The following is a 15,651-nucleotide window of genomic DNA, read 5'->3' as shown; positions in this document are numbered from 1 at the left end:
CAATACCGACATCAACCACAAGGTGTCGCTGTAAGATAACAGGCAGCAGGACAAATCCTTTACTGAAGTTAAACAGTTACTTTACTGTTTCTTTACATTATTGGCGTTATGACATTTTCTTTTTTATCATACAAATGATCGCAGTTTATCTCCAACCTTCACATGTTTGCGTCAGCACACAAAAAGATCCCGTGAAAAGCTTTACTGAAAACATATTTATTTGTTTTGAGAAGCTTTCAGAGTAATAATTTGTATTTAATACTGAACTGCTTTGAAGTAATCAAACATATTAACATTTCATCTTCAAAGCTCATACAGATTAATTTCATTTCGACTTATTTACACAGCAAAAAAATCATCTTACACTTGAGATGAGCATGTAAACATACAATCAGAACATGAAAGAGAATGGTTAGCTTCACAGAAAGTGGCTGAAGTGTACGGTATAAATAATTATTTAATGTCATAGCTTGTCTTGCTGTGGTCTTATGACTCATAAAAAATCCCAGCTGACACAATGACATGTTTAGAGCGGGTTTAGTACCACTGCGGTCATAACTTCATGGGGACTGAAAGAGCCTTAAGGCAGGCAGACATCTAACAAGATATTTGATTTTAAAATAAGTTCATTCAGTTTTTAAGAGCATTTCAGATGGTTCCCGGGTAAGAATTTCTACTTTTCTTCTCACTAAATCAAATAAATCGTTGGCTTTATTGTTCATCTGTGTGCTGCTTCCCAAAAAAAGAAACATTTTAACACAAACCTTGATGACTAAAACAAAAAAAAGAACAGCATGAGATAGTTGTGTACCCTGTGAAAGAGCTGTACTTTCTCACGGGGTGAAGAGAGATCATGACCGTGTTACTAAACAGACTCATGCGGAGGACATGCTGAAGGCTCAAGTGCCAAGTTTGTGAGGGTACAAAGCTTTTGTATTTAGAGAGGCAGGAAGCTGGACATAAGCTGCAGGGCTGCAGTGGCTCCTGTGGTGGCAAGACTTTCAAAACAAGACAGTTAACCCAGCAGAAATATACATCTTCAGCCTTTCAGTTGCATTGAAAACATATGCGACGCTCCGCTGAGTTCCACGGTCCATGCATCAGAAATGAAAGCGCTCTCCCTGTGGTGGGAGAGCCAATAAAAGCTGTAAAGGCGTGAGATTTAATCAAGTGTTTGCTTCTTTCACACTGCTTTTCCTAAAGAATGTTCTCGTAGAGCAAAGTCATTTGTCTTCTTTAGATAAAGAAAGGACTTGTTCTGCCATCGCAGGCCGAGTTGGAGACTCCCACACTGAACCCACACATGTCATCTTACAGAACGGGGCAGAAATGACCTCAGCAGAGCAGCTAAACAAAGCTTTCTTTGCCTCACTTCATCCCTCGTCAGATGTCAGCAACAGCAGCGAGATGATTCAGTTCCCCACATAATGGCCACACTTAGCCCTAATATATCAAAATAATAGTTCAGGAAGTGATTTATACTACACAAAACGACATGTCTAACACAATTACATTCTGATTATCATCAAAACAAACTCTAGGCAGCATTGTGTTCTCAATTTGGACAGAAAATGACAAATTCACTTTGTCTCTCTTTTATATTCTTTGTTTTGATAGCAGTCCAAGAACCAAGTGAGACAGAAGCACCATGGAAATCAATCTCCTGCTTATGCTAACAAAGTGGCAGCATAAAAGCTTTATCATTCTCAGCTTATAGCAACCATTTGTTTCTTTTCTTTTGTGTTTAGTGGCAGCCAAATTCCTCAAGTGTGTCATCAGAGTAAATGTAGTCCAGTTTCACTTGGCTCTTGAAGTGCCATCGTGCCAGAGAACCTACTGTGTATCACAGCAACAAAATATAAGTTTTAAGCTGGCGCACAGTCTGAAACTGAATGCTGGTGACAACTGCACCATAAACAACGATGGCACACAGAGCTTCATGGCACCGTTTGTGCACTCCCGTAGCAGAGAGGTAGTACTTCAGGGAGTAGTTCAAACGAGAAGACAAAGGGCTCTGCAGATGCCTCGCAAATCTCTGCAGCGAACCAGGGCAACTGCATCAAGGGGCAGGTAGGAGAACAAATAAAAAGAGTGCTGGTCAATTACACAGAGAAACGGCAAAAGCTCCAATAAGTTACATCAGTTTCTAAAATTCAATCCATCTGTTGCAGTCACAGTCCAAACCCCCAACCCTGACACATCTGAGTCCTGTTACTGTCACACTGCATCACTCTAAAGCCTTTTGCACTCAGTACAACGATAAGGAAGAGTAAGGCTCCGGATGAGGCACGCCGGTGATGGTGGATGAAGCGATGCTGCTACTGCATTCTTATAATGTTTTGGTGCATACTGTAAGAAACTTCAGTGACTCTAGAAGCTGCTCGAACAAGCAGCAGCAGCATTCAAAGAGAGCCGCAACATGCAGCTTTGCATAGTTTGTCTCCACTGAAGCGATTTCCAGCCATGAGTCTTCATTCCAGGATGTCAGTCTCAAATGGGACCAGATGGTAGTAGGACAGGTTGGTGACATACGCCTCGGTTTCCTCATCACACACATCTGTTTCCAGTGGCAAAAACTCTGTTCCATCTTCATACCTGGAAAAAGATGAGACACACATTAACCTGGGGGCAATACAGGATGGACCTGTGCAGTCTGCCTTTGGCATCAAAAGTTAACTCTCCTTCAACCCACAGAGACAAGCACTCAAATCGCTAAGACCAAAAAAGTGGAGCACATCAGTCCAGCTCTGAAGTCTTTCCACCGGCTGCCGGTCCATCAGAGGATAGACTTTAAAATTCTGATGCTAGTCGATAAAGCTCTGAATGGTCAAGGACCAAAATACATCAGTGACCTCCTGACCCACTATGAACCTCCCAGACCCCTCAGGTCATCTGGATCCGGTTCTTTATCAGTTCCCAGAGTCAGAACCAGACCTGGAGAAGCTGCATTCAGCTTCTATGCTCCACATGTCTGGAACAAACTCCCAGAAAGCCTCAGATCAGCTGAAACACTCAGTATTTAAGTCCAGGTTGAAGAAACATCTACTTTCAGCTGCATTTGAATAAGCTTGAGTTTCAAAACGGAATAATGTTTTAACTATTGATTTTATCTTTCATATATATATTTTTTTCTGATTTTATCTATTGTTCTTATTTCCTTCTTTTGTTTAAATTTTAAATCATGCTTTTTATTTCTATTTCTATTTCTATTTCTATTTCTATTTCTATTTCTATAATTTTAGTTTTAATGTCTCTGTGAAGCACTTTGAATCACCTTGTTGTTGAATTGTGCTACAAATAAACTTGCCTTGCCTAAAGCTCAAGTCGTTTAAGAGTGATGTAAAACGCTTTTTGTGTGAAGTACCAAGAGGAATGTGTTCCTCTTCTGCTTCCTACACACACCCAGGGAAGGAAGAGGTGTAGAGACACGCTTCCTGTGCTGTACGAGGGGGTTGGAGGGTCACATTTAAGGGCTTCTTCACTCAATAACTCCAAAGAAAACAAGGATATCCTCGTTTTTGTGGGAAAACAGGCGCTGAATTTGCTTGAGGTTGCAGCCAACTTGATGCTAAATCGACACACTTTTGAGCCACGCCTCTAATTCAAGAGTATCTAAGTATATATGTATATTTCTACAAGGAAACTATTTAAAGATGACTGAAGCACATGAAAATATTGGCATGTTTTGCCACTACTCACGTATGTTCCACAGAGTCCGTGGATGAGGGTCTCTCTTTTTCTTCAAGAATACGGTCATCGAATACTATGGTTTCTGTATTGGCCAGACAAAATCCATTGGACCGCATGATTTCTACAAGGTACAGAGTGCAATGTTGAGTCGTTAGTTAAGTTATCATCACCTCAGGGACAACAGCAGCGGATCCATCTTCCTGTTACACAAGAACAAGTACCTGATATCTTGATTGGACTCTGAAAGCATGGCTGGATTCTGTGGACTTTGTCATTCCTTAACACCTGGTCCAGTGGTGAGCGCTCAAAGAAAGTCAACATGACCTCTGACCTGGAGTACTGCAGAGAAAAGATTTTTAATACATATGAAACCGTCTCCCCAACATCAGCCGGTTCATTACAGGTTGTTGTAAGGCATGGTGGGGAAGCACAAGCCTATTGAAAAGGCTTAAAATTCTTACTTTTCTATGTGCAATATCAAAAAGAAACATTATTCTAAAAGGAACAAAACATGTTCAATGCCTTGAATGAGAGTCTGAAGCATCATAGCTCAAACAATCGTGAATGGTTTATGTGGTTTACTTTTGGATGTAGAAGAGTTTGGAGCATTTGGCTAATCTAAGCTAACTAACCCGCATTAGCAACTTATTAATGTTAAAAGCTCGTTGATCGAGTTACACTTGTTTGCATCACTGTTTGAATAGTTTTCATGCAACATCCATCCATCTATTTTCACGGGGGGGCTGGAGCCTATCCCAGCTGTCATTGGGTGAGATTTTTGCTGTTTATTTGTGACATTCTCAGTGTTTAAAGGCCTTGAAATGAACATTTTAAGTTCAATAACTTACCTTGCAAGGCATGTTGATGGCATTCTTCAACAGTCTCTCCACCTCATTCAACTTCTCCTCAATATCATGAGCCGCTTTGATTTTAACCAGCCCTGCAACAAAATGAATAAACAGATTAAAACACCTGAAAGCGTTAACTGCAGTTTGTGACCTTTGGGAGTAATGTACGTAAAATCCAGCTGCACATCTGTTGCACATGTGCAACAAAATGAAGAAAACAGCCGTCCGATCTCTTTATGGAGCTATTTTTGGTCAAAGATTTTAATCTGAACAATTGTGTAACAGGTTGCAAAGTAAAAAAATGTAAGATTCATTTATGATCCACAGTAACACTTTATCATGCTAACAAATGAAACGCAAAACAAATATGACGAGCTTTGCATCCCCTTAATGATCCCCTGCAATGAGCTTAAAAATGCTTTAAGCATCTGTTAGTTTTAATACATCATCATAATACAAAGGCTAAATCCTTCGTCCACTTCCACCGCCTCTCAATATTGCAATAAACAGAAAATCTCTAATGAATTCAACAGCTTTAAAGAACAATAAAGCTTGGCACCAATCAAAATGCCAAGTGCAGCTATTTCTGTGTCTCGACAATAACTAAGGGCAGGCGCTGTGACCTTTACTTTAGATGGCAGACAGGTTCGAAGGCAAGAGAGAAGGAGATAGAGTTTTTATTACAGTAACCTTCTGATTAACAATGCCGTGTGCTACCAACAAAGGAAAGAAACACACCTCGTGTCATTGTCTTTAGAGCATAAACCCAGTGCACACTGTGGTAAAATTGCTATGTAGCTGCTAGCATTTGTTTAACAATGAGTAATAACAGAGGAAAGTAATAAGAGAGGCTGTCTGTGATAATGCCAATCCTGCACAAAATGAGGAGCACAATTTCAGAGGTAGTGGGAGCGTAAAATCATCATATTTAACAATCTAAGGCTGCCATCCCTGTAAGCAAGCAGTCAGCAAAGCATCATTTACTGCCAAGCTGACAAAAGGGATGTGGTGAGAAGAATAATGATGAAGACTGCAGCCAGAGACTGATGAGTCTCTGTCTCATGTACAGACAGCAGTTACTGTTACATGGAAGTACTCCAAAGTGACTCTATGAACACTCACAGCCTCATCCATTTCTAATGGCTACAGTCATGACATCATACCTAAGGGAATGCGAGGAGTGATTTGGCACAATTTTTACTGAACGCTAAACTTGGCACCAAAAATAAAGCCTCAAGATGCTACAAGTCAGTGTGAGTTAACAGCAGTTAACGTCTTAAACTGAGAGAACATAAACCACACCCAGGCTTGTCAGTTCTAGCAAAGTGTATGTGCTGCCATGCAGAGCCCTGATGTTCTGAATCAAATCAAAACAAGGGTGGGTGCAGGGTTAAATCCGCAAGAAAAAAGAGAAATTCACATTCAGAGGGTGGGTTTAAAGTCATTTGAGCAGATGATGCTGATTTTAAATGAAGATGCACACTTGAATGTGCATTTCACCTATAAACGATCACAACAATCCAAAGGTGGCATTTATCATTTGGCAGTGAAGATTTTTTCCAAACTTTGAATCAAACAACAGTCTCTGACTGTTTTTACTCTGAGTAACTGATCAAACTGTGTACAATACAACGTCCAACAGGTACTGTCCGTTTAAAGGGGCTTTTTTGCTGCATACAGCTGGTTGCATGAGATTTTATCAAGCTGACCACATCTCTGACGATGTGTTCCTCTTCGTATCGAGTGTGATTGAACACATCAAGCTGCACATGTCGAGCAGCTACACAGGCATTTTAACCAGATGCTAATGTGATGCAATCTTATCTGAAGCATTTCTGAAACTCATGCCAACTGAACGGTTTTGGACGGGACTTTGGAGCTCCGATGATTACAAATAGCACAAAATGACAGAGCTGCACGTGATTCCCACTAACACTTCCTTATAAAGCATTTCTACTCCCACAGTAGCGCTTGAGAAATCACCAACATAAAGCATGTCAGGGTCAGTCCAACAAATGTTTTTAATGATTGTTGCACATACATGGTTATTATCTGGAACATAAGCATCAAATCATGTTGTCTGAACAACAATCCCTGAGAGTATTTCCTGTTGAAGTGTCCATTTCCTGCTTGGATTTCTAGCTTCCTGGTGTTGTCTTACAACTTAAAATGCAACGCTGTCAGTTTGGTTGATGCCTTAAGAGCATTTTATACTTCAGTGGAACTACTGGCCCGTAAATGCTTTCTGAGAAAAGCACGTGATCGTATCTATCTTCACGGACTTACGTGAGAGAAACATCTAACATTACTCTGTAACAGCGTGCAATGGTGACAGGATGCTTTATCTAACTTATCAGCTGAAAAGATACACATGCACAACATGAGTTAAATACAGTGTCCACATCTTCCTGAAACACATAATCTCAATCAGATGTTGTAAGAGACACATTTCGTAGCCATCTTCTGGAAGAATCTGATAAGCAGAAGTCTGCAGCATAGCACGCAATCGTTCAACCGCTAACTCCCTGCGGTTTGATCAACATGTTATTTCTGGACAAAACAGGCATAATCAGCTACAAAATGTCTTAAATCATCTTCATTTATAGGTGTGATGGGCATCTTCAAAAGCATAGTAACATATTTTAATATCTTTGTCTTTTAATTCAAGTTCAATAGTTCAAGCTAGCTCGTTTCTCACCTCTACAAAGCCAGGAACAGCAGAGAAAAGCAGTCAAAAATGTTAAAAAAATAACATTTTCTTTGGCAGGACTTTTAATTAGTGACTTTTAAAGATGACAGTAGGGTGGATATTTACCCCCCGACAGAGGCAAGCTGGAGTTTCCCTCTCTTAGCGCTCTTTATGCAGCACTAAGCTAAGGGACAGATATGTGAGAGATAAAAACCATCTCATCAAACTCTCCTCCATGAATTCAGCAAACAATAACACCACGGTGCCCTGTTGAATTATCTGCTTACATGAAAAGAATCCAATCAACCAGATTCAATTCATCTGTTCCTTCATGTTCATTTTCTTGCTAATTTATTTGCATGTTCAGAAGTAAAAAACAACTATATAGACATTACAATGTGTAATAAATCACATTATATAGATGGAAAATATATGAATGTTTATAAAAGTGTAGAAACTCAATTTACTTATTATTAAGTAAAGTCTTGAGTGTGTTTTATACCACATGGGGAGTACTGGAATAATTACATTTTCCATGACCCGTCCATGCATGCTCAGTATAATCCCAAATCAAGAAAAGTTTAGACAAAACAATGCAAAGACTGTAAATAATAAGTACTGCAGATGTTGGAATATTTAAAGTCTTCACAACAGAAATCTGAAGTTTTTTGCAGATTATTGAACCTCTGATTGACTTTATACCCAAATATGTTACTGACCTGTTTCCGTTAGCCGAATTATCTGTAAGATGTCCCCCCGCCTCCCCCTGTGCATTTGTATGATACAAATTAATCACTGTAAGAAGGGTTTGACTTCAGTCTGCCTCCACATTCCTTGATGATATCTAGTTCATGTGGAATGTGAGCAATCGCGTCCCGTCTGTGTTCAGTCTGAGGTCAGATGTAAGGTAAGTGTTATGAGGGCTTCTCAAACCAGAGGGACTAAATATGGTGAGTCCACTCCTCTCACAGTCACCCTCTGACTCTTTCACATGATGACATCAGTCTGAAGAGCCCTGCATGTTGTCTTTGTTGTCAAGGTGCAGCCCAGAACCATGTCCAGAGTCAGAAACTGGAGCAAAGTAGACTGAGAAGAGACAGAGCTATGTTTTTTTTACTCAATCTGAGAGGTAGATATATGGGATACAAGGAAAGACTGAATCAGTTTAGGTAATGTTACTAAAGCTGTGGTTCACGATCCCATTGAGCTCTGGTCTGGATATGAAGCGTGACAGACAGAGTAACAAAATGAAAAGTCAATCATGAGATCTGAAGCGTCTCTTCCCAAAATACACGTTACACTTGACAGACAGACGCCACGCAGCGAGCCGTCTTCAACTCTGTCAGCTATTCCAGTGTCTGGGCAGGAAGTGAAGCTTTCCAGCTGCAACTAAAAGGGATGTTTCCACAACACTTGTATGGGCTCAGCGGGTAGAGACAAAGAGGAAGTGAAGTGCCACGGAAAGACAAAAAACAAGCTGGGAGCTCTACAAAATCTTTGGCAATGCCAGGGTATCAGAACATGAGATGCAAACCCTGAGGGCTACAGGCACAGCCTGTGCTGACAGGAACTTCCCTCTGCAAAGCTTCGCCTAAAATACTCTTATGCTTTCATTACAGTTACAGTTTTTTTACCAGTAAGTGGAAGTATTACCTTTTTATGGTGTGTGGGATGCCACTTTGACATGATCAGCTGATACAGCAGGCAGAACATTTGGTTCAACTTTTTGTTTGCTTTGGATAAAATGACTAAAACACTTTAACCCATCAGGGGGTTTACCAGGAGCAACATTTGGGGCTCTTCCTGCCAGAGTTAATGTTTGTCACTGTTTTAATCAACAGGTTGAGCTTATGTTGGACTCCTATCAACAGTCCATCACCCACTGGAGCGGTTTGCAGCCGGAATAAGAATTAGCACCTACAAGTGTGAGGTCCTCAGATGGAAGAGAGTGGATTGGGAGACAGTTTCTTCACCAAAACTAGCGCCAGAATTAAACTTTGGCCTTTTTGTGAATGTACCCGAGTCAAACACTCCTTTTAAAAGCATAATCACGATGGAAGTGCCATTTGTGAGCTTAAGCGTATACGTTTTGGGGTGAAATTGCCTTTTTAATGGGACATTTAGGGGCTACTTTTCGCTACTTTTAAAAGACTCTTTCCCCGTATGTAAAGACCTGGGTCTCTACACTCGAGCCCAAACGTGGGGAACATTTTTGTGTACAAGAAGTCTATTAAAATAAAGGTTTTAAACAACTCACTTCTTTCCGTTCTCCGCCATCTTTGTAGTCCAAAACAGTCCATCGCCGACTGAATGGGCTCCAATGGAGGAAATCATGGCATTAGCTATTCAAATAATTGTTTCGTCGTTAGTGAAAAACGATATTATCCCTGTATTTTACAATTGAGCCTCCTATAAGAAACGATACTAAAATCAAAAGCCAGAAAAGTCCATTCATTCGGCGATCGACTGATTTGGACTACAAAGATGGCGGAGAGCGGAAAGAAGTGAGTTGTTTAAAATCTTTATTTATTCTGGTGTTAGCTTTGCTTTAAGTGAAGAAACTAAAGTGAACTAGTGTCATGTTCTTTATGTTTCTGCCTAGTCTTTAGTTTTGCCAGGTCTTCATCTTTTTCCCTTTCAGTTCCCTCTGGTCTGGTCATCGGCTCCACTCCCTTCACCTGAGTGTCACCTCAGCTGCCTCCACTCACTGATCACCCTCCTCTGCATTTAAACTCCCGGTTGTGAGTCACTCATTCTGTTGTTTAATTAGGTTTGTCACTGTTACAGTCACCGTTCATGTCAGGGTTTGTCATCATTCTGGTAAAGTTATTTTTCAGAGTCGGGTTTCTATCTGTTCTTGAGGTTTTTGTTTTGTCAGTTTAAGTTTTTGAATTCCGGCACCTTTTGCTATAGTTTCTTTGAATAAATCAAGTTTTTTCTCACTTATAATCTGCATTCGGGTCCTCATCTCCACGTCTACACCACACAACGTGACAACTAGGGTCTTCACAAGCGTGGGTGAGACAAAGCGAGAGACAGGCAGCATTATTATTAGCTTCCCTCCAAATAGTGGCTCAGAGTCGAGTCGCTACTTCTACTCATCAAAAGGAGCCAGTTGAGGTGGTTTGGGCTGGTCCCAGAGATTATATCTCTCAGCTTGCCTGGGAAGGCCTCAAGGTCCCCCCGGGAGAGTTGGAGGAGGTTTCTGGGGAGTGAAAGATCTTTGGATCTCTGCTTAGACTTTTGCTCCCATAACCAGGTTCTGGATAATCAGAAAATGGATGGATGGATGGCTCCAGAACATAAACTATTTGCTTCCTCGTGAAAAGATAATTGGTAGTCAGTTCTGGTTTGGCAGCCAGGTCTGTACAGTTATGGGAAAGGCACTATTTGAGTTTACATCACAGTAAACTACTATTCAAAGGCCATCCATCCATTTTCCATACCCGCTTAATCCAATTTAAAGTAGCGGGGGGTCAGTGGGCGAGAGGCAGAGTGCACCTTTTCTTAATTTTGTGGCCACCAGCCTCTGGCCATGTCAACAGAAACCAGCACAGTGAAATGTTCTTGATGTTGTTGTTTCATTCAGTGAAATTTCTAAAGTCTGCTCTGAATTTATGTGACATTTAGATGGAAATACAGTTACTGAAAGAATCAATCTTAGCCTGATAGCTAAAAAGAAAACTGAAGAAAATGTTATAAGAAAAACAAACCTGAACTCAGCCCTGTGATAATGATTATTTATCCTATTCTATCAGCATTTATGCAAGATACCTATACAGTAAACACAAATAGGAAAATGTAAAGAGTTTATAATCTATGATCTACTTGAGCCAAGTAGGTTATTAGCTTCAGTCGTTTTTTTCTCTGTTGAACTAACAACCCTGAAAGCACAAACTTCTCCTTTACTTGTGCGGACTGACTAAGTAAAAAGCAGATCTGCTTGCAGTCTTACTCTTACACCACAAAGATAGAGGAGCAGACCTGCAGATCACATTTTCAGTGTCAGTACACCATGATCCACAGGCTGTGTGACAGGTCTGCTTGCATGAAAAAAAGGGGGTTTTGTCAATTATTAACCCATCCAAACAACCCCAGCTCAGAGTTGTCCCAAACATTTGATAACGTTGACTTTCTGCTGTTCCTCCATTATGGATAAAACTGCCCTATAGCTACACATAAGCACATAAGCTGATGGACTAAATCTGAAACGAATATGAAGTGTTGTAAAATTGTTCCTCAGACAGCTGTTCTGGTAACAGAGTTTCCCTGTAATCCTTAAAAAATGCACAAAATAGCAGCTGTGCGATCCGAGGTGCAACCGGGAACAGGAATTTTCAGGGGATTAAATATTACAAGCAGATGGAAGCTTTTCACAACTGGATATGTTTGGCAAATGCAGGAGGAAGAAACAAACTCTAATGAGTCCAAAAGGTTCTGAGTACCGACAGGTGAGCTAATGTGGGGGAAATTGAACATTCAAGTAAAAAAAACTTAAAGTGAATCTTTTGGGGGGGGTTGGTTTAGCAAAATGAGCTAATTTCAGTAACTATTCTTAATATTCCAGGTCAATTTAAACAGCTCGATTCAACAATACACATGAAGAAAAAGTGGAAGGAGCCCAAAACTGCCCTCCTGTGGATATGGCCCTTTAATGTACAGCTACGCCCCTGTCCAAAATGTAGCCTGTGTCATCCACTGAGTTAATAATAGGTCGAAGTGCTCTGTCATCATTTCCTGTGTAAGTGTCTGTTTATTCCATCTGACCAACCTTCTATCATTGGAGATTTGGAGAGGTCTCTTCTGTCCTCAGGAAAGGATTCCACCAGTCTTTTAAACAGCCGCCCCAGATCGGAATAACTCCGATGCAAGTATAAAATGTTCCTGTCAGACCACTCAGTTCTGATCTCGAAAAACTCCTCTTCCTCTCCGCGCTGGCTGATGATGAGTCTCCGGATCCCGTTAACCCAGCAGTCCCGGACAAACATGTTGACCAGCGACGTCCCTTCAAACACAGCCGATGCCATTCCTCAGACGTCAGTCAGTCCAGCATGCTGCGGCGCGCCGGCGGACAGCAGACTGTGCGCGTGGAGGGGCGGGCGGGCGGGGGTCTGGAGGAGTCAAGGCCGCTGAAATGTGAAAATCCAAATCAAGCAAACAAGAAAAGGCAACTTCGGCAACTTTTCGGTCAGCCCACTGTGAGCGGCAGACAGCTGCGGCTGAGTGTGAGCAGGAGGAGGATGATGATGGCTGTTTGCTCAGCCTATCACAGGCGTAATCTCAGACGTGGCATGACTTTGAAAAAAAAAAGACTTTAGACACAAAGATAACGCCCCAGCATGACTGACTCGGCAGCATCGATCCTGCAGCTGTTTATTTTCCGCCAGCCAATAGCAAAGTGTCCGAAAAATGCGAGAAAGAGTCCAAACTAAGTTAGAAAGTAAATATTTTAAAGGAGTTTAAGCTGCTGCCTCCCTCGTGTCCTGTCTATAATTACCCAAAGTCCACCCAGAGAGTTAAACTCCGCACTGTCTGTAGCAGTTGCTTTTCTTTCAGCTCAGTTTCCTCCCCTCTTCTTCCTCCTTCCTTCCTCCCTCCTTGACAACAGGGTGTAATTATGCAAGGAATGCACAGGCTTGCAAACACACTGTCCATCTCCTGATTTATAATAAGGACACATATGATTCCTCTTGTTTATTTCGATAATAATTCAACTATCAGTTACAAGTGACCCTGCATGTGATGCCACTTCTTCATCTGTGAATAAACGCAACAAACTTTGGCTTGAGGTGATCGCAGAAGAGGATGTTGGACTTAAACTGCTTAAACTGTGGTGTAGTTTTGTGTTTCTTTCTTTTCATTCGATCCTTTTGGGGGTTTTTTTTAAGCTGAACAGGCAACTAGAATGTGCACCCATACACTGTAGTCTGGGAGCCTTGGCAAACAATTTAACACCAATTTAGATTCAAGTTTAAGAAGCCAGCCGCCTTCTTCTGACTCTGGTAAGGACGATAATCAGATGTAGAGGTGTATCAACATAAAAACGTTCATTTACTACCGCTTTACTAATGGCTGCCTAACCAAAAATGGAGTAGATTTGTTCTGTGTTGTTCCACCGAACAGAACGCTAATGTTTCACAGAGACAAAAGGCAAATACTAATAAAAGACCTTTACTGGAAGCTGTGGTCAAGGCAAGAAATGACGATTCAGCTTTTAATTAATGATTGTGGAATGGGAAAAGAACTGTCTGCAAAGAGTTCTGCTAACAGCGTTTCTGAACAATACAGCACAGGAAATAGCATATTAACTGCAAGTGAAAGCAAGCTTTAAAACACAGCTCAGGCATACAAATGCTCGTGCACGCAGAACAGCAGGATTCTGATCAGAAAACTGAGCAATGCACTGATGAGACAAGGCAGAGAAACTCCAGTCTGATGTGCTCTGTGCAGTTCATGACACCGGTGCCTCCGTGCTGCTTTCTTCGCTCCTAATTGCATCTTTGTGACTTACTCTCAGTTTCATGGTGAGGATGTTATGAAAGAAATTACCTCTCAACATTTGGCACGTAATGCCAAAATGCTCCATGGTCCCTCTGGGCTCCCTGGTTGCTGTCTTTGCTGAAAAGATGCTGCTACACAACAGACAAGGAAATACTCAGAAGAGTCCCTGCTTCCCTGGACAACCCCAGATAAAACATTACAATGGAACTGCACTTTGGGAATATCCACCTCTTGGAAGATGAAAAATACATGTATATTCAGCAGGTATAGCGCGGCTGTAATATCCTCACAATAAAATGTATAGTTCCACAGCCAGTGCTGTTGGTTAATGTGCTTCACTCGCAGTTACGTGCACTGAATACGAAAACTGTGTCACTGAAAGGAAACAATTTCACAAGCATGACACCAAGAGTTCAAAATGATGGGTTAACTGGCCTCTGCGGGTGTTTACAGGGAGAAGAAGGTCATATAACACCATAACACCGACCATTAACCTGCACCACTGCAAAAGCACAAATTATACAGAGGGCGGAAAATCACTGTGATCTTCTCTGATGACACTAAGCTGGCTGAGGTGTAAGATGTAGTTTCTTATATATAACCATGTTATGAAAAAGCTCAGATGAGCCTGTGTTATCATCCTGTCTTTGCTGGCATGAAAGTCCAGTTACTGACTGATAGATAGTCAGAGGGTCCACATGATGAGATTAACTGGATTATAGCTACAGTTGGGTTCTGCTCCTTATCTGAGGGTAATTATCCTTGGATATATGGCGGTGAATGAATGGAATCACTGGCACAAAGCATGTCATACCCCGGTACAATAGGTGGCGCTGTCCCCATTTCAGCTATCGCTAATAGAGCCACTTCCTGTTGACGTCTTCACCGCCAACAACAACAAACTCAGGCATTCAGAAAGATGGCGAACGCAGAGCGAGATGAAGCTGCGTCCCTCTCCATCTGTGATGAGCTGGTTATGGCACAGACGATGCACAACGGCGCATTCTCCATCGCCTTGTTTGCTTCTTTCTGACGACAACAACAGGAATATCGTCTCCTTCCACTTCCGGGTGACGATCGCGGGAAAAAAATCTGGAGCATGCGCAGAACGCTCGATCCGATCCGCTGTCGTCTACGTGGATCTCGGGGTTATCTCGAGTTATCTCGGGGTCTTGATTCGATCCGATTAAATTTTTGTCAGATTAAGGTGTCAACATGAGCTGAATAACTCAGTTTTATTGTAATTTAGCCATTAATCCGATCCAATGGCACTCATGTAACCGCACTGAGTGTGATGCAGCTTTAATGACTGACTCTGATCTCCTTAGACAGCAACATTGTCTGAATCATTTTCAGATGTTGTTTTGTCATTATTTTGCAGCACTCTTTTCTTTTGGAAAAGCACTGGACAAATGTATATTCTGGTAACTGGAATAATTAAAGCGGTGAGACGCTGATAACGAGAAAGAATCACAGCTCAGACTTTGAATTTGTTGGACAACTTTTGCACATTTCATCCGAAGCACAAATGATTAGTGTGGTTATATTACACGCTGCCTCGGTATTGTCAGAAAATCCTCTCGTGCCATGTGTAATAATAGGATCTGTATGTTTATAGCAGGGCTTCAATCTGTGGTTTGGCCACATTTACAGCATCAGCACATTCCGCTTCAGTCCTCATTCCAATACAATTCCTCAGAAACTGTACTTTTTATGGAAAAATAGACTGTTTCCCACTCATTCCCATAGTCCTCCTCGTGTTTTATTTCAACAGGGCTAATGCCAAACCACTGCAGGAGCAGAATCAGGGTAAACTGCACCGTTAAAGGAGGACAGTTTGAGTTCTCATACATATCCCCTGATGACTTTCTTATCTTTTTTTTTTTTGTATACCTTTAATTCAATCATTTGGTAGCAGCCACT

At 41.4% G+C, this 15,651-nt stretch overlaps 1 protein-coding gene across 1 annotated transcript; it reads right to left on the bottom strand.

The window, feature by feature from the left end:
* Nucleotides 1–234: 234 nt before the first annotated feature.
* Nucleotides 235–12,643, bottom strand: pxdc1b (PX domain containing 1b). The gene is made up of 5 exons (XM_072378640.1): nucleotides 11,999–12,643; nucleotides 4,539–4,630; nucleotides 3,912–4,029; nucleotides 3,700–3,811; nucleotides 235–2,595 (listed from the first exon to the last, which is right to left on the bottom strand). The coding sequence occupies exons 1-5, from the start codon at nucleotides 12,252–12,254 to the stop codon at nucleotides 2,472–2,474; spliced, it is 702 nt and encodes a 233-aa protein (XP_072234741.1). The 5' UTR covers nucleotides 12,255–12,643; the 3' UTR covers nucleotides 235–2,471.
* Between the last annotated feature and the right edge of the window lie 3,008 nt (nucleotides 12,644–15,651).

Source organism: Leuresthes tenuis, unplaced genomic scaffold (genome assembly GCF_036924035.1).
Source record: "Leuresthes tenuis unplaced genomic scaffold, fLeuTen1.0.hap1 SCAF_24, whole genome shotgun sequence".
Lineage (NCBI taxonomy): Eukaryota > Metazoa > Chordata > Actinopteri > Atheriniformes > Atherinopsidae > Leuresthes > Leuresthes tenuis.
This window is presented reverse-complemented; position numbering and strand designations above follow the sequence as displayed.

Bases quoted from the DNA above. Each gene is read 5' to 3' on its own strand.
- pxdc1b (XM_072378640.1), bottom strand. From the start codon at position 12,254: ATGGCATCGGCTGTGTTTGAAGGGACGTCGCTGGTCAACATGTTTGTC. The intron at 4,030-4,538 runs GTAAGTTATTGA...TTTTCTCTGCAG, and splicing joins CCATCAACATGCCTTGCAAG to TACTCCAGGTCAGAGGTCAT. The intron at 2,596-3,699 runs GTGAGTAGTGGC...ATCTTTTTCCAG, and splicing joins ACGGACTCTGTGGAACATAC to GTATGAAGATGGAACAGAGT.